Source organism: Anneissia japonica, unplaced genomic scaffold, assembly GCF_011630105.1.
Source record: "Anneissia japonica isolate Jap-2015-1 unplaced genomic scaffold, ASM1163010v1 scaffold32248_len650992_cov182, whole genome shotgun sequence".
NCBI lineage: Eukaryota > Metazoa > Echinodermata > Crinoidea > Comatulida > Comatulidae > Anneissia > Anneissia japonica.
The window spans coordinates 97,884-122,005 of NW_022699059.1; the positions used below are offsets into that span (position 1 = coordinate 97,884).

General features: G+C 33.7%; 2 protein-coding genes across 2 annotated transcripts in view; one reads left to right on the forward strand and one right to left on the reverse strand.

The window, feature by feature from the left end:
* Positions 1 to 11,811, reverse strand: part of LOC117102816 (WD repeat-containing protein 47-like) — a gene marked incomplete in the record, with an annotated part of 18,572 nt that extends 6,761 nt beyond the window's left edge. Inside the window, 4 exon segments of the mRNA XM_033243234.1 lie at positions 1 to 352; positions 6,005 to 6,295; positions 6,433 to 7,718; positions 11,696 to 11,811. Of these exon segments, the coding sequence (XP_033099125.1) occupies positions 1 to 352; positions 6,005 to 6,295; positions 6,433 to 7,614 (1,825 nt within the window).
* A 206-nt stretch (positions 11,812 to 12,017) lies between these two features.
* The window catches only part of LOC117102819 (syntaxin-6-like), a 29,346-nt gene continuing 17,241 nt past the window's right edge, over positions 12,018 to 24,122 (forward strand). Inside the window, exons 1-4 of the mRNA XM_033243238.1 lie at positions 12,018 to 12,302; positions 13,299 to 13,468; positions 13,859 to 14,016; positions 16,835 to 16,945. Of these exons, the coding sequence (XP_033099129.1) occupies positions 12,268 to 12,302; positions 13,299 to 13,468; positions 13,859 to 14,016; positions 16,835 to 16,945 (474 nt within the window). The 5' untranslated portion in view covers positions 12,018 to 12,267. The remainder of the gene's footprint in view (positions 12,303 to 13,298; positions 13,469 to 13,858; positions 14,017 to 16,834; positions 16,946 to 24,122) is intronic.

Sequence of the window (24,122 nt, forward strand, 5' to 3'; positions counted from 1 at the left end):
TCCCGCTGGTACAGAATGATAAATCCTGACAAGCATTTTGAGCATGTTGAGAAACATTGCCCAATTGTGGGGTTTCTTTTCCCTGGCTTATGTAGGTGATGTTCACCATATTCCCACCTTTCCCAATGATTTCCCCGGCCGAAGTGTCCAGGCTTTGCATCGGTGGCAGTGTATTGTAAGGATGGCCAAGCTTGAGATTAGAACCAGATGACAATGCAGTGGGTAACACTGGGGATGCATCAGGTTCTGGGGTTGTATTCTTGTCTACCCTATTACATTTTGGGGTACTAGAGTTCAGACCGAGTGGGGTAACAGAAAACATTGTTGGAGGTGGAGGGGAAAGCAGTGCATCCTAAAAAAAAATGACAAAAAATAAAGCATTCCATGGTTGGTACATGCTAAACAAGCAGAAGCTCTATAGAGTATCATGTTTACGGACATCACAGCACTCCTTTGTTGCTGGGCAAAACTCTACTAGTAGTCAAATGGCTGAGTACCTCCAAGACACAATTTACATTTACAGCTTTTTCAACTGACTTTACTGTATCAATATTTTCGCATTACAAACTTACATAATACAGTACATTGACAATCAATATGCACGGAATAACTACAATTTTTTGTGATTTTTCTATAGGTTTTAAATCTTAAAATCATTAGGTTCTGATACATTATTTGAAAAAGTTATAACTGTGGCACTATTAAATATCTGTTGTTCACTTTTTTTTCAGCTCAGATAGGCACTCAGCCATAACAACCACTTGGTAGATAGTTGCCAAGCAATAAACCAGGTCGAGTGGTACTGTAAGTACAGTAACATAGCAAAACATAAAAAGCATTTATCAATCACATTTGGGATCATACAATAGTAAATTATTACGCATATAAAATTGAATACAAAATATGTACTGTATAAAAACTTTTAATGTTATCATTATAACCATTTAATCATCATATTTCATTAGTTAATTCTACAAATTAATTCAATATTTCTTCAAAAACAAATAACAAAATCAATTGTATATTGGAGTTGGCAGCTGCAGAAACTTTCTTTGATTGTGACACCATTCATGACTAATTAAACAATCATGAATGGGACTGCTACACAGGCCCTAATGCACAGAGAAAGGGTGCAATTGACCTTACATACAAGAACAAAGCCAAACAAATTGAGCCACTTTGATCCGATATACAACTGGAACACACCTCCAAGCGTGTGTCAACTCATGTGTAAAATATTAAGCCTAATATACAGCGGATTATAAATTAACAGAGTTAAAACAAGAAATTTCTGTAAATATATGAATATATAAAAAAATTAGTGAAATTGCAAAAAAAAAATTATTTCACTGACTATTTGTATTGCAGCATATTTTGTAATCAGTGTCAAAGTGTTCTAATTCGAGAAGATGAACCAATAAAATTCGAAAGGTTGAATCACGGCTCCCTCTCTTTATTCAGATTAATGTTTGTTCTATGATGTCTTCATTGTGTTACTTATTCATTTTACCACTGTATACATTGTATTTAAAACCCTGTTTTCTCAAAGTGTTTCATTACACAGAGGGTAATACATGTACTCTTGATTAAGCGCAGTGGCGCTTATTTGAGAGTGATGCTTAGCTAAGTTTGGTACAGTACTTAATCGAGAGCAGCGCTTATTTGAGAGTGGCGATTATTCAAGCATCTACGGTAATAGTATTTATTGAAAATAGTTCCTATCAACATGCAATTAAATATTATACCTGTATTTGAATTTAAGGAAGCTAAAGAAATATGTTGATAAAGACTATTGATAAAATAATGGCATAAAAATATATTACAAATATTCAGAAGTTGGAATAACCTACAGTTGTGATAATATTAACTAAGTGTGAGGGGTAAAGTACACTAACAAAGTGTGTAGACATCATATTTAAGGGGTATATCATTTATGAGCATGAACAAGCCAATAGGGTTAATCACATTTACTGCATGTGGTTATTTTACAGCATAAGAAACAAAACTATATGAATGGACTAAGCAAGTCTATAATCATAAAAGTGTCTGACCAAAATGTAAGGTTCTGCTATATGACAAGCGTGATATGTGCATTCAAAACAGTGTACTAACGAACCTGAACAATTCTGTTGAATGTACTCCCAGCCCTTGACTGACTGGACAACATAAAAGGTCACTAAAAAAGGGTCATCTAAGAGTAGCTCAACCCAATCAAGCAAGGTGCCTTGCAACAACAACGCTGCACAGGTTAACATCAGATGCAAGATCAGGCTGCATATAGTTCAAACAACATGATTAGGGCCTGGGGTCAGCCCCAAGTGTGAACTAGGTCACCGAACACTTGATGAAGCAAATCTAATGGAACATCTGTTTGCCTTGTACCCCAAGACCTCCAGGGCATTCTGAACAATGACATATAAAGGAACTAATTCATATGTAAAGTAAAGAATAAGGCCAAATTGATTTCCAATAGCTCAAATTAATTTACAAAATGAAATTCACAGTTTTAACACCAAGGTAACCAATTATTAAATCTTAACTTTCCTTAGACTTTAGCAATTAAAGACAAGTAGCCAGAAGATGCTACTCAGTATTACATATACTTTCATTAAGTGTGGTTAAATTGTATAATGGAATGTGTTCACATGAATCAGGTCATGATCCCATTTTATACTTGTTGATCTAAAATGCTATTTCATCTTACTCATTAGAACTCTCTAAAAAATGAGTCTAGCAATATGCAATTCAAGTTACTGTAATTTTCAAAAACAACACAACAGTTCTTATCTTCATCATAGGCGAATCATATATTGAATTAATGTATTAAAGGCTTCAACAAGACATGTTTCGGCATTATCATTATCGTATTGCAGACAGACAATCATTTGTATAAGGGAAAGAAAAATGCAATGTTTTGCATGCCAAGGAGTTATGGAATGAAGCATAACTATTTAACAAACCACAATATGAATAGAGATGAAGTAAAATCTGATTTGTGTGCAATACTATAACTGATGATGATAGAAGTACAGTATTGTCTTGTTTGGGCCATAAAGAACAACACTATACGTAATTAAATATAGGCTTCGTCTATGATGAAGATACAAACTGTTGTGCTGTTTTTGAAAATTATTAGCTGTCTGCTGTTAAATGGTTCTTTTGGTAGTTTACTGGTACTGTTATAAAATCTTATTATCTTATTATATCATTATTTATACATGGAATTTGCATTAACACTATTATTGTCATAACTTCACTTTTAGCAATCATGGCCTTTCTATTAAAAATACAGATTTATATTTTTTATACAATTTACTGTTTACTACTGTATCATCATTATCAAAATAAAAGTGGAATAAACAAGAGTATACAGTAAATATTGAAGTAAACCACAAAATGTGTAATACTGCATTGAAACAAGTTGAAATTATTTGAGATTTATCAGTATTCTATTATTATTATTATTATTATTATTATTATTATTCACTTCACTTCGTTTAAATAAGATTGCCTATATGGAATCTCTGTACACTGATTATGACAGTAGGATCTGTCTAAACATGTATGTAGCGTAAGGCCTAGCAATGGCTAGGCCTTATTAAATTGTTCAGGCATTGCCTGAAATGATCGTTCTCAAAAGTATCGTCATATTTTTGAATTTTATTAGTGGTTTATTGTGTCATCGATCATTTAGTATTATTATTATTATTATTCTATCAGTAATTATCATTATTAAAGCTGATATTTTATTCTTTTAATAAATTTAATATAATATATTAGTTGAGACTAAGACTATGATAAACAGAGTGCACAAGGGCACTGTGCAGCTACTGACCTAAGCTAAATAAAACAAAAACCACAGAAAGATTCATCCTGTACTGTACATGGCACCAATATACATCCCCAAGGAAAAATAAGACATTATTACAATATTATTACTAAGAATTATAGGTTGATAACCATTGATTAAGAGCTGTGCAGGGAATAAACTACCTGATACAAATCAATACTCTAGTGTCTGTGCCCAAGTGTGATGACACCTTGGCAGACTTGAAGTGTCGCTTTGCAGTGGGTGAAGGTCTGCCAGTCCCAGTGTCTGTATGAGAAATCTTGCCCCTCGGATTCCAGTACGCTATTTTGATTACTTCTTTGCACCAATGTTAATCAATCATTTCAAAAAAGATACAATAAGTACTTTTGGAAGTAATAAAATTACCCAATCACAGTAAAGGAAGTGATATAAAAGAAGCTTTTACAATCATAAAATTTATCTTTAATTTGTCAGTTCCAATGTATGTAGATAATTGAAAGTAGCATGATTAAATGAATGACATGAGTAAAAAAAAAATCAATGGATTAAGAATGAAAGACAGTATGCAATGTATCACCGCCAACCAGAGGTGAAGAACCTTAGGATGTTACATTTTTAAAACAAGTCAAAATTAATTCAGGTTCACCTAAAATTATTATGTGGGACCAATACTTATCACAATATTGTGTGCTAAAGAAAAATAAACTTGAATTGTGTTACACAATAAATGAAAAATAAAGTAGACATACTAGATTTGGCTGTCTCTTATACACATCTAGATGTGTATAAGAGACAGACACAGACCTGAAGTTTCCTGGAGCATTTGCCATTGTTGTGAGCTGTAGACAAGACAGTAGAACATCTAAGAAAGAGTGAGTTCTGAAACTAGTATCTAGATTAGTGTAACTCTTTCACCGTTATTCCATATAGCTGTTAGCAAAAACTATGGTATTGTATAGCATTTAGATATTAATTTGTTACTAACAAAACAGTTCTATTGGGGTTTTTTTTTTCTAAAATTATCAATGGGATATTGTAACTACTCAGTAAGTTTTAAGTTTTGATAATAGATTTATTTTGTATTTATTGCAGGATGTCTTTGTACCAAGCTCCATGGGCTAGGATTTTTCATTATGGGCTAGGACATAAAATTAAGAGATCTGGCCAAACTGCACCAAGAGAAGTAATATCTTATCCTGCCAATGCTTCGTCTAGTAATGCTGGAGGCTTAGCAGGACCACCAAGCTATGACTTACAGCCGTATCCATCAGTTATCCTTCCATGTGATTGCATTTATGCTAAGATTGGAGTGTCACCTCCTCCAGGGTTTGTCATTACTGTGCATGCATTACCATCTAATTTTCCATTGGCAATGGCCTTCATTGAAACTCTTATTAGTTACTGTACTGATGCTAAGCTTGCTTATCCTGAAAGCCTTCAGACATCCATTACCACCACCATGAATGAAGGTGAGAAGATAGTGAGAAAAACCACAGAAAGATTCATCCTGTACTGTACATGGCACCAATATACATCCCAAAGGAAAAATAAGACATTATCACAATATTATTACTAAGAATTATAGGTTGATAACCATTGATTAAGAGCTGTGCAGGGAATAAACTACCTAATTCAAATCAATACTCTAGTGTCTGTGCCCAAGTGTGATGACACCTTGGCAGACCTGAAGTGTCGCTTTGCAGTGTGTGAAGGCCTGCCAGTCCCAGTGTCTGTATGAGAAATCTTGGCCCTCGGATTCCAGTACGCTATTTTGATTACTTCTTTGCACCAATGTTAATCAATCATTTCAAAAAAGATACAATAAGTACTTTTGGAAGTAATAAAATTACCCAATCACAGTAAAGGAAGTGATATAAAAGAAGCTTTTACAATCATAAAATTTATCTTTAATTTGTCAGTTCCAATGTATGTAGATAATTGAAAGTAGCATGATTAAATGAATGACATGAGTAAAAGAAAATCAATGGATTAAGAATGAAAGACAGTATGCAATGTATCCCTGCCAACCAGAGTTGAAGAACTTTAGGATGTTACATTTTTAAAACAGGTCAAAATGAATTCAGGTTCACCTAAAATTATTATGTGGGACCAATACTTATCACAATATTGTGTGCTAAAGAAAAATAAACTTGAATTGTGTTACACAATAAATGAAAAATAAAGTAGACATACCAGATTTGGTGTTGGCGTCATATTTTTGTTTATCCTGTTGTTTGCAGTAACTCCACCAGTTGATGTCCGACCCTCTATTGCTTGATGTTGGTAAGGTGTTGAGGCTCCATGTGTTGGTCCCTCCACCACAGAAGCTGAGGTGATGGCACTGCTATTTTCCATAAGCTCCCGTTGCAGGGCATCTCGTCGTCTCTCTTGTGCTTCCATTTGCTGCTGTAACTGCTTTCGCTGCATCTGGTGCTCCTGGTACATGGTCTGCATGGAATTTGCAACAGGATCACCTACAATTGGCTAATTTAAAGAAAATAAACTTACTTTATATTAGTAATATTATTTAAATTTTATATAAAAATAATTTTTTTTAATGTGAAGATTTAATTAAATCTAAATCTGTGTTTGTAGGGACAATTGTATATGAAGATTATTACCTGGGGGGTATGCCTCAATATCGGGGATGCCCTGTTGCTAAGCCTTGCAGCATCATTTGATGGTGGACTTCTCTCAACACTTTCAGTCACCTTCGGGAGTGGTGTTGGTTTGCTTGCACTGCCGCCACTTACGTGAAAGTTACTGAAAGAGTGAGACAATGGATTGCCATTTAAGCCACCGCGCAAGTCCTCCTCACGACGTCCTTGTGACATCAAAGCCTCCATAGATGGGGTGAGAGACTGTGAAAGCCTCTGTGGGCCTGCAGACCATGGCCTACCACGGTACAAAGTAGGTGTAGATGGAGAAGGAGATGAGCCTCTTCTGATTGGGGTGGGAGTCATTGGTGTAAGAATTTGTTCTGACCAGGAGGTTTTGGGTTTTAATAGTTTGTCACAGTCAATTTCTAAACTGCGTTGTTCAAAGGGACATCCGAATGTGTCCTTCGGTATACTTTGAAGCCAGGACAGCAGACTGAGGTCTGCATCATCACAGCTGGTTCCATTCAAAAGATTTTCCAATGTATGTGATATGCCCTTGGCATTTCTTGATGTTGCTTTCTGTTGGCAGAATTCCACACATGATTCAAACAAAAGTCCTTTCATCAGAAGTTGGACCAAACGGTCAGAAGTACACTTAAAGTCATTCTCCGTTAAGTGTTTATCAACTGGCAGAAACTTACTGACCAGTGGACAAACATCATTGAAACACTGCATCCGTGCAATGCTTGGACTCCAGTTCTTAAAATCAACATGATCAGCTAGTCGTGGTATTGTCAGGAGAAGACAGAGTTTATTATAGTCTTCTTTTGTAGGGCAGTAGGGTTCCAGCTCTTTCAGACAACTAGCAACTTCCTCGGCTGACAGCTCCATTTGATTCTGAAAATCCTCACTTTGCATGCACAGCATTTCTAAGTATTTATGCTTTAGTATCTTGTAACGGAAGACTTTCTCTTCAAAACTTGGGATTCCTTCAAGCGGCTGAATAAACTCCAGGACATCGTCCCACTGTCCATCTAGAATGAGATGTCGCAAGAACAATACATCATCTGAGAAGAGTCCATTCACAATGCCACTTTCTTTCTCCACGGTCCTCATGGACATCAACAGCTCTCTGGAGCTCAGGAAGTCCAGTACAAGTTTGACAATGTCGGACTCCTTGATGGCTATCTTGGTGAAAACCATTTTGTCTTCTGGGACAATGGTGTGTCAATCAGAATGTAATCAAGTTGTGTGGAAATATACAACTCATGAGGCAACTGAGGTTATTCGATCCATGGACCATGCATCTGTCATCAGATTAAAAAGAAATAAAGTCTATGTATCAATACAGCAATAAAAAAAAATGTTTGATTTAGTTTTAGATACATAAGGTGGCAGTAAGTAGTAAGGCTATATAACTGCATCATAAATAACAATACAAGTGTTCAACTAAAAACCAATAGAAGTATTGTTACAGATTGCTACTGTAAAATAAAGAAATATAAGTGGATAAAGATTCAATCAAAATATTTATTATTATTCATTGTACATTATACTTTATACTGTTCTATATCTATCAACTCTATAGAGCTGGTTGTTGAAACTTAACTAATAGAAGTACTGCTACAGATTGATATTATAAAATATAATAAAGAAATATTAGTGCATGACGAATCAAAATATTATTCAGTTTTTCCTCTATCTACAAAAAAACTGACCCTAGTACTAGAAATCTTTTAAACATAATTGTAAATGATTGTAGAATATTAACATATTAAAAAAAAATATGAATGTCTATTTTTTTATATAATACCAGTACTTACATCAAATGTTCAGAAACTCACAATGAACAACAGTATGTGTATATCAAATTATAAACTGTGTCTTATAAATTATACAGTTTGATTTTCATATGCACAATGTAACATATTATTAATGAATGAGTGAGGGTATGGTAACAGCTTTCAATGCATGCACTGTGGTGCTACTTCATGCATGCAAAGTAACAAATTGTGAATATTTTACAGGACATTGCATTATAAGGTCAAATGTTACTGTATAGTAGATGATAACTTATATTAATTTTAAAGTGGCCATGTGTTGTTATTATAGATCTGTGTTACACCATATAATTCAGAAGATGCATTTTGTACCATAGATAAATACAATATAATAGAGTAGGGCCTACAATTAAATAGTTTATTCTTTGAGTATGTTTCAAAGGGTAATGATAGCTTTTCATATTAATAAAGTGGCCATGTGTTGATTTACAGCATGGATAAGAGATCTATAATATTCTATAGCTGCTCAAGAATTTCTTTGCACATTTTTCAAACACTGCAAGGACAATTTTGCAGAGTTCAGACAATGTGCACACTGTTCAGGGGTAGTTTTTAATTGATTTGCATATTTTGATACACTTAATACTAAATTATTCTTCTTATCTGTTGATGACTGGCTGTGGGACAGAGCTTATTGGAATGTTGAATAGAATTTTTGTGGTCATGTGGATAAGCCGAATGTGCCGTGGATCATGTGGTTGGGAAAGACGAACACCAGAAATTAAAATAATGTACACAGATGATTTTTGAAGCAGAAGCAAAAATCTATTTATTTTTTCTTCTCACAAAAGCAAACACAAGAATTATAATATGGATTATGGGGAAAATAATTATTAGCTGAAAATGTGAAATGACTCAGGGTCAAAACAAGCCTAAACCCCAGCCTACAGATAATCTACTACTAAACTAATGTACTATATGATGCCTATTATTCTTCAGCTAGTTCACCAGACTGTAAGTAAGGCCTTCATGGTGAATATATCCTCCATGCAAAAATTTGGTCTAGAAATCTTTCCACACATTTCGGAAAATAAAAAATAATTTGTATTGTCATTCTATAAACTCAATGATTAAAGTTAAAACAAATCTGCATATACTAGCTGGGACTGAGCCAGGAACATACAGTAAATTTAACCGGCCTGGAAAGGACCCAGAATTTTACATGTGGGAATAGCCAGGGTTTTGAATATAGTGCTGTCAAATATACCCAGGTATATGTTCGAGGGTAAACACCAGCTTCCAGGGGGAAAAAACACCAGTTTCCCCGGGGAATGTTGGAAGAGTTGACGATGCTCTAGGCCTATGCATATTTTACGTACATGTTCACTGGAATCCAGAGGTGGTACGAAAGACTTGCGATTAAATCATCAATAGGCCCTGCCAAGTCCTACTGTACTAGGTGTACCAGGCCTACAGTACAGTATATTCAGCAATGGCTTTGTGTTTTGATACATTAAAAAAAATTACCTGCCGGTACTAGACCTAGCATCATGGTTCTATTTTTTAGCCTATTTTGTACACCGATCTTGGTATTAATTAATAAAATTTGAACCTTCACCACACATCAATGAGGTCAGTGCATTGAGTGACAGTTTGTGATATGTATTAGACCTTAGACATTTTTTTTGCACTTTTCCAAACTTCCATGGAAACTTCTGTATGTTCTTTATACTGTGCTTGAATTGCAAACACTTTCTCTAAACTAATTCAGATGTTCACAGGCTAAACCTTTACAGCTACTGTTGTTTAGGCCCCATAAAAAAAAATTATTAGTTTATCACCCCTCACTCATCACTTTTGGGGAAACTTTGGTTTTTTTTTGGTTTTTTTCCCCCAAGTAACATATATTTTTATTTCAAACGGTTGTTTTTCCATCTTTGTTGACTTGGTCTTGGAAAGCTGAAGATTTCTTGCAAATATGTTTACTGGTACAAAAAAAAACATATTTTTAAAATATAAATTTAATTCCATTCTTATGAATTTTTATACAGTATACAGGATGTGTCCCTAACCATGGATTTACTTGAGAACATCAGTAAAATGGTAAAACGGTAAAAATCTCCCTCCCTCATCAGTTTTTATTCTTTGATAGGGTAATAAAATAATAATTTTTTTATGGGGCCTTACATAATTTTTCTACGCTATGCAGAAGGATAAGGAAAACCTAGGCCTACTCACATCAAATTCAATGTGCTCTTTCCATTGAATTGAATTGGTGTAAAACTAGAAGTCAATTTAAGAATATCTTATCTTACTTACTTGGTGTAGTGGTGGTGGTGTGAGTGAGGAGTAAGGTAGCCTCCTTCCTAGGCCGGATTAGGGTCGTAGCGGCCGCGAGGGAAAGCTGCTGCGCTCAAAATGTATGGAACGCCAGTAGCGCTATACCGATTGATTGGGATACGGTACGGTATAGCATTGGTCAATAGCGTTCATATCGTACTCGTCAATTCTAGTATGTTTCACTCAGTTTTATTTGATCAGGCAAATGTTTCGAAATAAAGAGAAATCAATGTATAATTTTCATAATTGAATATTTTTTATTTATCGTAGTCTTCTTGGCCCTGGTTAATTGAAGATAGATTTGTTTACAGATTGATTACAGATCAAAACATTTTTGTACGTACATGACATAATTAAATTATGATATGATTAAATAGATATTTATTATATGTTATCTCTTTCAGGACACAAACGGATTTAAACATAGGATCTGTATATTAATATTTATTATATGTTATCAGTTCGGATTTTAATGTATAATGAGAAACAAACGGATTCAAACATGGGATCTGTCAATACTAAATTTACAATGTAATAAAATGTGATGAACGTGAAAAAAATAGGTCTACACTTAGCGATACTGTACATTGTCATTATTATTATTAATTTATTATTATTATTATTACTATTATTATTATTGTTATTACTAATTATCAATCATCTTCAAATGCATTGACAAACAGATGTTCATTCACTAAAAAACAAACTGAACACAAGTACAATCCATTTCTGTAAGAAAATAGGCATACTTGTAAATCATAACATTTGATATACTGTAATAAATAAACTAAATATTAAGTCTCAATTTATATAGAAAATATACATTAATTTGATAATTGATTAAAACAGTATTAATATCTAACTCTGATGCCCATATTGTCCAACATACATTTTGCATACTGCACGCTTGGCGCTCCATACAAATTGCTGCGTATCGACTCGCGGCCGCTCCGACCATACTCCCCTAGGCCTTCTAGTCCTAGCTTAGGCAGGCAGGGCCTGGCTGGCTTTTCCCGTCCTGTCATTATTTAACATCACTAGGCCTAGGCCTAGGGCCTAGGCCTAAGTCTCAGTCAGTACTTGCACAATACTTAATACAACCTACCGGTAAGCAACTAGGCCTAGGCTTATACAACATAACATAATAAATTTTTGTCACAAACCTACAACATAAATAAACACACCCACTATATTCCTCCTCAATTAGCTTCCAACCCAGTTTTCGTCTCCTTTTCGTCGGCAAGTAAAAATTCAACCTTTGACTTTAGCCCCATGGATGACTACTTTGCAACAAACGAGTCTTAAAATTTCAAATCCCGCCTTAGATTTAGATTATGCATTATCACCATCAAGTGAATATTATTTATATATTTATTAAAATACCACTAAGGTAAATATTTTATTTAATTAAACAGATTATAGATATAAACGGATGAAAAAGTCAAAGGTACTGTTTTCGATTTTTAAAGGTCATGTACATTTTTTATGGTCGGTCGATCGCGATCGTATGTACGTGTGGGAGGAGGGCATTCTTGGAGAAACGTACGTCAAACAACGCACCTTTGTTTTGCTTCCTTTCTCTGTAGTACTCGGTCGGTGGATTTCCCTGTATATGTTATGTTTCCTTAAATACAACATGATCTAATGTGTCGCAGTTTTTAGGGGTTCACACTTTCCGGATTTCATTTCTTCAAGTCTTTATATCTGGAATACATTTAGGAAGCTTGTTGTTACCATGTCGGTTGAAGACCCATTCTTTGTTGTCAAAGAGTAAGTTTGGGACCCTAACTAAATAGTAATAATATAGCCTAGATAGGCCAGCCTAGGCTAGGCTAGTGTAACTGCTCTACTACTAGGCCCAATCCTACCTTTTCCTACATATTGAGCATTTGATTTTTGGCCTTTTTGGTTTGATTGTGTGTGTCTACCTAGGCCTGGAACTTGGCCTAGCATAGATAAAGTAGTCAAGGACTAGACCTGTGGGTAGAAGATCCCAGACCTAGCAGCCTTTTATTTAGATAAAACAGGAATAATTTCAGTGAAACCAAGGCATATCATTTTTTGGGTTAACATTATGAAAATACTACTTAGTAAGTTATTTCGAAAAATCCTTATAGAAAAGCTTTCCTCCATGAATGAAGTATGATCTTTGAAGACTGGCTTATTGTACAACTTAATGGACACTTTAGTATCAAAAGTTTCTTTGTAAAAATCCAATTGATTATGCTTACTTTTCTTTAGCGAAATGTCGCTAAAGAAAAGTAAGTGTTATCAATTGGATTTTTATAAAGAAACTTTTGCTACTACAGTATTGAATCAACTAAAGTCCTGATGAATTTCTATAATCATATTACTGATGTAATATTATTTTCTTAATGTTTCACGTAATCATTTAAAATAGGTGGTCAATGCTGAAAAATTGCCTTTTGATTGGCCCAATTTTGTATTGAATGGGGTGGGCTTATAGAGGAACTACGGAACTGCATATTTAGGTCTACTGTACATGCATTCCTTATTAAATGTCTTAAAACTTATCATGAATTGTATATTTTTATATTTTTCGATTGTTTTGATTGTATTTTTAACTTGCTGTTGCGTTTGAAACAAAAAATGATTGAATGAATGAATGAACGTTACTTTTTAATCTAAAATTTTCAGCCCCTGTTTATCGAAGTTAAAAAAAATGAAAAAGTATCTAAATGCCTAAAATTGTTTTTAATGGTGTAATGAGATGAATTTATATTATTTATGAATCAAATTTTGTAGGGAAGTTGAGAAAGCAGTCAACAACTCAGAAACCTTATACCAAAGATGGTCGGAGGTTCTAGAAGACCCAGACTCGGTTAGTAAAGAAGAATATGATTGGACAACGAATGAGCTCAAGAATAGTCTGCGAAGTATAGAGTGGGATCTAGAAGACCTAGAAGAAACTATAGATATCCTTTTCACAAATTAAAAAAAATGTTTTTTGTTTTAACTTGCAATAAAATGTTCAATTCAAAATACCTGTTTGTGGAATTGTGAATAAAATTGGGTCTCAAGAGAGTCTGCACCCGCTTCAAGTTTACCCCACAATGGTTGGGGTTGAGGTTTAAGATTATAACAATGTTGGAACTGTAGATGATCAAAATATCACTGTCAGGCTTTTAATGATTTTCAAACAATAAAATAAACAATTTATACAAAACGTTTTAAAAATACATTTTTAAAATACATATTACTGTAATTACATGTTAATTATACTTAATTTCAAATCCAATGGTTAATTTACTATTTAATTTAAGAAATACTGTACTTTGGAATTAGTTCTTTAACACTGTTTGCACGTATCGTAGAAGCAAACCCACGCAAGTTTAAAATTGATGGGATGGACTTAGACGAGCGACGATTATTTGTGGAGAACACCAAGAAACGAGTGAAGGAGATGAAAGAACATATGTCAAGTCCTAAGACCAAATCAAAAGAAGAAAGCAGGGGAAGACAGGTATGTGATAAGTCCTGACCAGACCATATTTTACAACTGTTTTTTGTCAAAAGAAAATTTGATAGTATGGATGGAGCTTTAAACTTTGTCCACACTATAAAATTTTATCAAAAAATTGTCACATAAAATGTGATGGAAAATCAGATTAGAACACATTCAACTTTTTTTTTATACAGTTTGATAGTACAGTATGTGTTATGACATCATCGTACCCTTATATGGGCACATCAGATTTTTTTGTCACATAAAATTTTATAGTGTAGAAAGAAGAAGAAAGATAGGTGTATATATTTATTAGGCCAAATATAAAAAATTACTAGTTTCTCATCACTCGCACAATATTCATTTTTTCTACCACACCAATTTTTTTTTTCCTTTATTGTACAAAAATCTGGCTAACTCGCATCAGTAAAATTCCTCTTTCAATCGTTCGTGGTTGGGATACATATGGTATAATCATGTCTAGTGCTTCTTTTATTTCCTTTCAATGTGTCTACTTGGTAAAAGTGAGAAAGTAGTAGCTGTTTCCCATCGGCCATCTTGGATTTGCCATCTCGGGGTAAAAAAAAAAATGCCCTCATTCTCCTTTTTTCAAAATATTAGCATGAGAAACTACTTTTTTTTTAACTTGGCCTAATAGGTGTTATATTAAAAGTAGCAACAATATAATTGTTGTTGTTTTGATTACTAATACTATGCAAAAATAAAAATAAAAAGAATAAATGCCTGCCGGGAAATGTGCAATGCCTCTGACCTCTTTAGTTATCAGTTTACATGATTAAGACAGTCAGGATCATTGTTGATTTTCTTGTTTTTTATTTTCTTACTTTCCTTTCAGTGTTTTTGCATCTGTATGTAATTTGGAGGAAGGTGCTGTCAGAATCCCTGATAAAAATAAGTGCCTAATGATACGCCATAATATTGTCATATTATTATTTTCTTAATATATTTTCTGAATTATATAGCCAAACAAGAATTTTAAATATCAGCAACTCCACACCACAAAGCTGGTAATGAAGGATATTTCATATGTTTATATGTAGTTTATTTGTTGTCTTGTGAATGATTGCCAAAATATTTGATTAAGTTTGCTCTTGTCATATCCTTGGCCTTGACCTAAAAAAGAAAAATAAGATACAAATAATATTAAAAATACTATTGTTAAGCTTTTAGGCAATCCAAGTGATTCCAAGATTGTGTAATTGCTGGGAAATTAGCACAGCATTTTGCACTTCCCAACTAAGAAAAACAATGTCACAGACTATCCATATCCTGCAAATTGAGAATGTTTACATTTTAAGTTGTATTATCAAATTGTCTTCCTGAAGGAAAGTCTTGTCATTTCCGGATGCTCTGTCTAAAAAAGCTAAATTTCTTTGTAAGATTTAAGGCTGTTTTCTACTAGGTGAATTTATTTGTGTGAATCGAAAGCCTGGTTCATGTGCATTCACATTTCTATTGGAGTTTCTGGCTTCAGCGAAATCAGTATTAGGTCAAACTGTTTTTGCGAAGCAAAAAAATGCTCAAGCAATCAGTCCTTAGGAATAAATTCGCCTGGTGGAAAACAGCCTTTAGGGAGTGCAGTTGCTTTTTAGCCTTGAGAACAAATCCTGCTGTTGTAGGATTTGTTAAACTGAGGAACCTTGGTTTGAACATGCAAACATCTTATCGATCAAACTACAGCTCCCCCCACAATTTGGCAGCAATCTTTGTATAATGCCAGTATGGTACTTAAGTTTATGTTTATCTGAGAGTCAATTGGATTAACCCTATGTAGAAAGCAAATCAAATTTATTTTTACTCAGAAATTTCTTGAGTAATAAACAATTTTTACTTTTATGTTGTTTAATCTTAGAGCTTTTTTAATACCAATAATACCATTCTAATTGTATATAAGGATTTGAACTAAACAGTCAGAAAAAAAATGTTTAATGAAAATTTTCACTAGATTCATTCTAATGGTGGCGCCAGTGGGCTCGTAAAACACTATCGTCCCTCTGGATGCTACTTAAAGTCTGATTGAAGATGTTTTTTTGGTATCAGTCCAACCTAAAACCGAAAGGTCCACTGATTAATCTCAGATAAGATAATATAATACATACTCTAAGTATCGAAATGCACACCATCATGTCGGGATTCAGTATTTTGACATTAATTATGTCAGCATCAGGAATGATCATCCTGATGATGACATAATCCTGACAGGATGGCATGCATTTCAATACTTGGAGTATGTATTATACTATCTAATCCAACCTAAGTTATTGTGGTCTAATTAATAGTACAAACTACCAGCCTACCCCATAAAATCTCCTCTCCTTGACCTCTAAAGGTGAAGATTTTCTTTAAAAGTATACAGAGAGAGTTGAAAGTTGATATTCTTTTCTAGACTTGGGAAAAAAAATGTTTGTGCCTGCCACTTTGAAAATTGTTTTAATGCCTCCAGCACCAAATGTTATCTGTATGCTATGTCTGGAAAGAGCAAAAATGAATCAAAAGTTATTCAAAAAATAAATAAATATTCCCCCGGTAGAATGCGCAATGCCCCGGACCGCTGGTCGTGTGGTTGTGCAGTTTTTTTCTTTTCAATAACAGTAATTTGTATTATTCATTTCTGTTTTATTTTTTGCTATGGTTTTTGTTTCAGGAGTCATTAGATCAATGCCATCAGATTTTATATGGCCCTACAGGCAACTACTGGGCACATACTGTAGAAGCTTTTGACAAATAACAAAAATTGGGTATTATAATAGTACTGACATCAACAGACAGGTTTGTCATTGTGCTCAACATTTCTCTTTCAATATTTATTTTGTAGTTTTTAATGAGCAATGGACCAACTAAAGGACTGGGAAAGTACTCACGGTTAGACAACGAAATTGAGAACTCAAATCAGAATTTTATCGAAAGTACAAGACAACAACAAGAAGTGAGTAGTAAAGATTTGTGTAATTGTTAATATTTTATAAATTTACTAAGGCTACGGTCACACTAGCGCTCAAGCCTGGCTTGACTCACCGCGGGTGAGATTTCAAGCCAGGCTCGAAATTCTGGTCACACTAGTTGGATTGACCTCCAAATTATGAAAGTCGAAACAGCAGAGCCGTAGAGAGAGAGAGAGTTTGGCCAACTCTGTTTCACGGGATTCGATATATGCGCGTGTGATTGAGTGGATCGCAATCAAAGATTTTACACCAGACGTGCCCGAACCACTCTTCTTCAACTGATCTTTTATCAGCTTGTATTGGGCTCGCAATGCCTTCACTTTTGTTTGAATTTAGGCCGTCGTTCTCTTCTCATGTCCGAGACTGGCTAATCTGTCAGTAAGCACGCCAAAAATTCCCGTTTTGTTGTTTGTTTTTTTATTTTCTATCCGGTCTCTCAGCTCGGGTTGGCCGCACAAATCTACCTGCAGTTTCCTGGTCGCTCCAAATCAATTGCATTATTATTAATTAAAATTTGAATTAACTTTTATGAAAAGTAATGATTGCGTCTTGATTGAACACACATGAAGAACTCGAGGGTTTTTTATTCAAGAACATCTAAACGCAACGGCGTCATCGGCTGTGATTGGTCGACAGCCGACGAGGAAATGTCAATCTCTGTCACGCCAGGGTCAATCCAGGGTCAATATGGGTGCTGAGCCGGGATCGAGATAGGTAGATTGAGATCGAGGTCACGCCAGGCGCGAGTCGGTGCAGATGCGGTCACATTATGAAAATCTGACCCGCGGTGAGTCAAGCCAGGCTTGAAACTCTTAGTGTGACCGTAGCCTGATACTTTGTACATCCTCTTGCAGTCTCCGTTGGTATCCATTCCTTCTTAGTCTAATTTTACATTCATTTTTTTTTCCCTCCCTTGACTTGCATTCCTGACATCCTTTCATAGTTGTAAAAACACTAGGCACCCACGTTTCTAGTGAACTTGATAATACAATACTTTCATAGAACCACAGACGGTTTGATTTATATGTACTCAATAACAGCTGATTGGCATCTTGTGTATTGTGAAAGTTGGCACAACACAAATGTATCGTCCTTGACTGAAGATCAAATTAAACTTGAATACTTTTGGATATCAAGGGTCATGAAAACATTATAGGATGTGAGAAATAAGACCCCCTTTATTAGATCTGCTTCAAATAAAATTTCCGTTAAAGTTGAAAAATATAATTGAACATCATAGCTTCTCGGGTATAAAACCTCCCTCACCACCACCACTTCCACAAACACAGCATTGTCCAGTTTTTAGAATTTTGGCTTATAGTCAAGGAATCTCCTTTATGTCCAATAATTTGTAGAGATGGACAATCAAAACAAACTGAATTTCAAAGCCAGTATTTGATTTTGTTTTTATGAAAGTACATTACTGTATATGAAATGGTCAGCTGAGATACCCTTGGCATTTGCCTGGGGAAATGCTGGTATACAGTACTCTGTACATTCGGACGTCATGTAGAGTATTAAAATATACTTAAATAAATAAGTTTAACTTTCACTTGATAATTTAAAACAATAACATATTTTACTGAATAATAATTAAACCGACATACCAGTAATTTTAGGCCAATGCTTTCCTATTTTTTGCATGCATACGGTAGACACTAAAACTTGCTGGTAGTCAATTTCAGGACTAACTCAGCAAAACTGATGTTTTTTAGCCTGTGTATCATTGGAAGCCTTTATTGTTGTATACCCTATTCACATGACAGAATTTTACTAATGTTACAAATTTTACCAAGGATACTTTCCCTAGCAAGGATACTGTATTGTGGTGGTGAGAATACTGTACAGTATATCCTTGTAAGATTACTAAAGGTTGATAAAAAACAAAATTTAGAAGGCTAAAGTTCCCAAGATATTTCCAAGAACATGTGAACATGGTACGGGACGCAGCTTATCTTTCACTTTGGTGTTGCATGTGTCTTCACTCTGCGTATCATTTGTTCCAACTTTTAGCATGGTGTGTAATTAGTCATGTGAAAGCAAAGAATTTTAACAGAGTAATATTGAAACAGATATTTCTTGTTAGTGTTAGTAAATTTTGGATAATTGAATTTGGTAATTGTCCTGTTAAATGAACAATTTAATGGTTTTAGACCTCTGTAGTTGAATGTTTAAGGTGTTTTGACAAATTTATAATGTACTGTACAAGTATGTACTGTAGACAGGCTTTAAATAAGGAGAAGACTGTCATTTGTTTGTTGTTCGATAGCTACTGCTACTGGGAATTAATCTCTGAAACTTGCATTGAAGATGATCCTTTCTAGGTGCTCTTGGTACACACATGACACATGGGCCTTGTATTAACAGATGTTAATTTATTTAAATACCAGTTTGATTTAAAAGGCATGGAACAAAGATTATCTTTGTGTCTATACAGCACTAAAATTACAGTATAAACCAAGGAGGTACTGTTAGTAAAAGACCTTCTTCCATGCTACTAGACTATTGGTACTGAAATGTTCGCATGGAATAATGTTGACAATACAAATATAGGTAACTTGTACCATTTTCGCACTCATCTGATTTACTGTAAATGAATTTATGGTTGTAAGATGTGGTCAGTCTTTTCATGCATTCTGAGAAAAATTCAGCCATGTATGCAATATATTGGCACATGTTTGCACTTTTCACATTCATGCTTGGGAGAAAACAGTCTGGTTTATATTCTTCCTGTATATGTGTTCAGTTAAACTAAACATGTGTCTTGGATACATTGACAAATGATATGTTATGCAGACAGGTCACACCGATTTCCTTTATGGTCAAACTAAACCATGTGAAGTACACCATAATGTTCTTGCAGCCTAATTTTAAGAGAGGTTTGAAATTTTCTTTGTCTCTGCTGCAATATTCCAGTGATCAAAACAGGCTGTTGTTTTAAATCTTGGGTGAATCCACACTTAGGATTAGGCACCAAGACAGTAGAAGACTGCCAAAGCAGCTTGTAATTTATAATAATTAAATCACAATTATACTCAAAACGTATAGAAAGATGGACAATCAATAGCTAGTAGCTAAATCAGTTTATGAATTTTTTTTTTTTACATTTTAATAAAATTAAGTAGAAGACATTTGTTTAATTGGAATACAAATTACATAGTCAAAACATAAAGAATTACAGTCATCGTTAAATGTGCTTGTTGGTATGCCCTACAATATTAAGATTGTTATTTTCAAGGCCATCAGACCAAGGTCCTCATTAAAGCTTTTATGCTGATGGCTATAATGGGCTTCATGTTGATTGTGAAGCCCAGACTAGTCTAGGTTATACTTCAAATTAATCATCGCAGGATATCAAAGATATTCTAAACCAGTGTTTGGACAGTGAATTTTGAATATTTAGTTGGAATATCATCAATGTTTAATTGTTTGCATAATTATATTGCCCTACTCATCAAATAATTTCCCCCTTTCCCTCTCCAGAGCCTCATTTGGAAGAAATGCCTCCCCTGAATAAATGCTCTGGGATGTTTTAGTAAATCCTTTATATGACTGCAAACAAAACTAATGAAAGCAACATAATTCTCAACACATTCTATTATTAATACTGAATTCTACTCCAGTAGAATTACATTTTTTCTAACCTGGTTGGGATTTATAAGTCATTTGGGTCATGTTATATCACATTTTGACGGTAAATATGTGTGGAAGTTCCACATTTACAGTGAAATTAAGGGCTTTTATTTTGTTTAAGCCCTACTTATCCATTTTACGCAAAAAACAAATATAACGCCTTGAATAAACACCTCTCTTGAATAATCACCTCAATTGAATAAAGGTTCTCCCCAAAAAATCCTCCTCAACAATAAACAACCTGGGTAATACATTAATAATTTGTTTGACAATCAATATTGCTACCAATGTATTAATTATTTAAAAATATTAATCAAACAACTTGTTTTCTACAGTACTCTTGTACTTACTGTATAAACATTTTGAATAAAATGTTCACATTTAGGGGAGAATATATTGTTTTTTTTATTTACAAAATATACTGTATCTGAGGGAGCCATTTTTTCCAAGGTATTTATATCGTAAGGCTATTTTCCACTGCTGTTTTTATCACATTCGATAATGTATGATTTCATACTAACATGCCATTTGTCTGTCTGTAGAGATTATCTGTCTCATACAGTACATGCTGAGAGGATATATATACATATTATTTTGATGCTACTTAAAGAAACCAAATAAGTAATACATTTTTTTTTGCCTATAATCTATTTGATTCCTATTATACTGAGACAGTTCATTTATAATCCAATTTGATTTCACTGGCGCACAAGATTCATACCAGCCAATCTTTTTTGCTGCAATTATTTTTCCATACTACAAACATGCATACTGCATACTATTGGTTCTGCTTCCTTTTTTTTTTCATAGTAAACATCATCTGCACAGCTTACAATTTGTTTTGATGATTTAGCTTTCATTTACCGATATTTGTCATACACAAGCTACTGTATCGCATTATGAGACTTAGAAGTTAACATAATAGTAAATACTGTACTTAATAGGCCTATTTACATTTTTATATGTTTTTTTCAAACTTTTAGAGTTCCAAGATTACATGATGTTACATTTGATTTAGGCAAGACTTTTTTTATACCTTGTTAGCAAACCCGCCAACTGCAAATATTAATGAATTTGAATAAAAATAAAATTTATTTTTGGCCAATTACTGCACATGCCACCACGAAAAAGTAGAAATTACAGAAAATAAATAAAAGTTTTTCTCTATTTTTATTACGCCTCTGCCTTGAAATCTCCAAAGCTAAGATATGTATATTTCTTCCTAATTTTATAAATTTGAAGCATTTAATCTTATTTTACATTCATCATTAAAATTTTATTTTTGTTTTCTACTCCACCTGGAAGTTTTTAGCAAAACTATTTGCTAAATAAGAAAACAAAATTTTATTTTTATTTTTATTCCGATGATCTTTAAAAAAATAAGTACGCAAAACAAGGAATAAAAAAGGTTTTGCCTTATGTATTAATAATTATGTAAAATGCCCTAGTGGAATTGATAGATGTCAGTTAGTATCAGATGATATGTTTGTAAGGTAGGCTACTCTAGGGGACTTGAGGTTTAAAATGTTTTCTGACAACTGCACATTGAATGCAAAATTCAACTGTATTAATGCCCTTGGTACACTACCCATATTATGAATTGTACATTTTAATAATAATAATAATAGTATACCAAAGAAAAGATTATTGTGTACACAGAAATTTAGTTTTAAGTGTTTTAAAAATATATTGAGATACAGTATGTATAATATGATGTGTATTTTTAGGTTTAATTAAAAGTTGCTAAATATAGCATTGTTACTTGTTCCGCTAGGCCATCCTCATGTTGAAGACACTTAGCTACAAACTTCACCTTTGACTTTTATTTGGATTTCACTTTTGGAACAGTGGCACTCAACATTTGTTATAATAATGGTATATGGTGCATATTGCACATATCCTCTATGGGCTCTACACAGAAATTATTATATATGGCAACCAAGAAAATAAAAAATTTAAAAAATAAAATAAATTTAAATTAAAAAATTAAAAATAAATAAAAAATAAAATTCAAGATTCAAGATTCTTTATTTGTGTCCTTTCGGAAAATCAACAGGATTAATACTAAACAGCAACGATATAATTATGATTGAGCCCTAAAACTTATTTGATATTTTGATTAAGAATTTTAATAGATACAGTAGTGGTATGAATGAATTGAGATATCTATTCTTTCGACAGGTTTGTGATTTTAACCTTTTACCTGAGGGTAGCCAAATAAAAGATCCGTTTACTGTAGGGGGTGGGAACTATCTGTTAAGATACTCTTTACTTAATAGTAATAATAATAATAATAATAATAAGATTATTAATAATAATAACACTAATAGTAGTAGCAGTATAGTAGTAGTAATAATAATAATAATAATATTTAATTGCTGCGAAGCAGCCAATTCATATTCTTGACAGCAATTTGACCTCTGAAAGGTCATTGTTTGTCAAAAAACAAGGGCCTAAGACGACTGAAAAGCGGAGTTTCCTTCTTTTGTTCTGCCGGGTACGTTTGTAGACTAACCTACACGTACCAACGTCCGCATGTCGCGACGCTCGAGTATTACTTTTCGGCGTTTTTACTATATTTCTAGGTTTCCTATTTCTACGTTTAATCGGCCCATGTTTCAGCCACAATATTTTGAGGCCAATATTATTTACGAACCCAGTTAAAACTTATTTACTAGCCTACAGTATTTCAGCGTGCTAATTATTACATTTAGGCGACGCTTGTTGTAGACTGGCATACACGGTACTAACGCTCGTTTTTACTACAGTATGTTTCTAAGTCAGCTCGTCAGTGTTCTAATATAGACAATGGGTCGTGTCTCATATTATTTGTTATATTTTTATTATTCATTATTTTCACTTGACTCGCATCAATAATTTTGTTTGAAGAACATTTATATTCAGTTGTACTTCGTAGCACTTAACTTTCACCATCCACCATCACTTTGACTTGACATTTGACTATGAAATGCTTTCTGAGCTTCTGTTAAAAATTTTAGCATATTTCTTAATTCTTTCATACAGACTGTAGTCTCCATAAATGGTTCATAATGGTATTATAATATTCATGTTTCCTTGTTTATTTTTTATTTATGTTTCCTAGATTATATTTACCTCCGCCAAGGAGGTTATGTAATCACCCCTGTTTTTTCTGTCCGTCTGCAGGATTATGCAAAAACTAATGAATGGGTCATCAAAAATGTAGTGGAGTGGTAGATATGGGTCTAAGGAAGAGATGTTTAAATTTTGGATAAAAGGGTCAAAGGTCATAGAAATTCAAAAAAATATGTTCCAGCTGGGAGCCTGATCTTTAAGATTTTGTGATTGTAGTTGAATTCAATGTGATTTATAATTTTTCATGCTTTTTGACAGCCGGCTGTGTTTTTTTTTTAGCATTTTATTACAACTGTCTATGACATTTGTAAAATATACTTTGACGGTTTGCAATGCCGCCACATCTGCAGAGACGAGTCTATTTTACAGTATTTCCCCCCCCCCCCCCCCCCTTTACTTCATTTTTTCATTTAA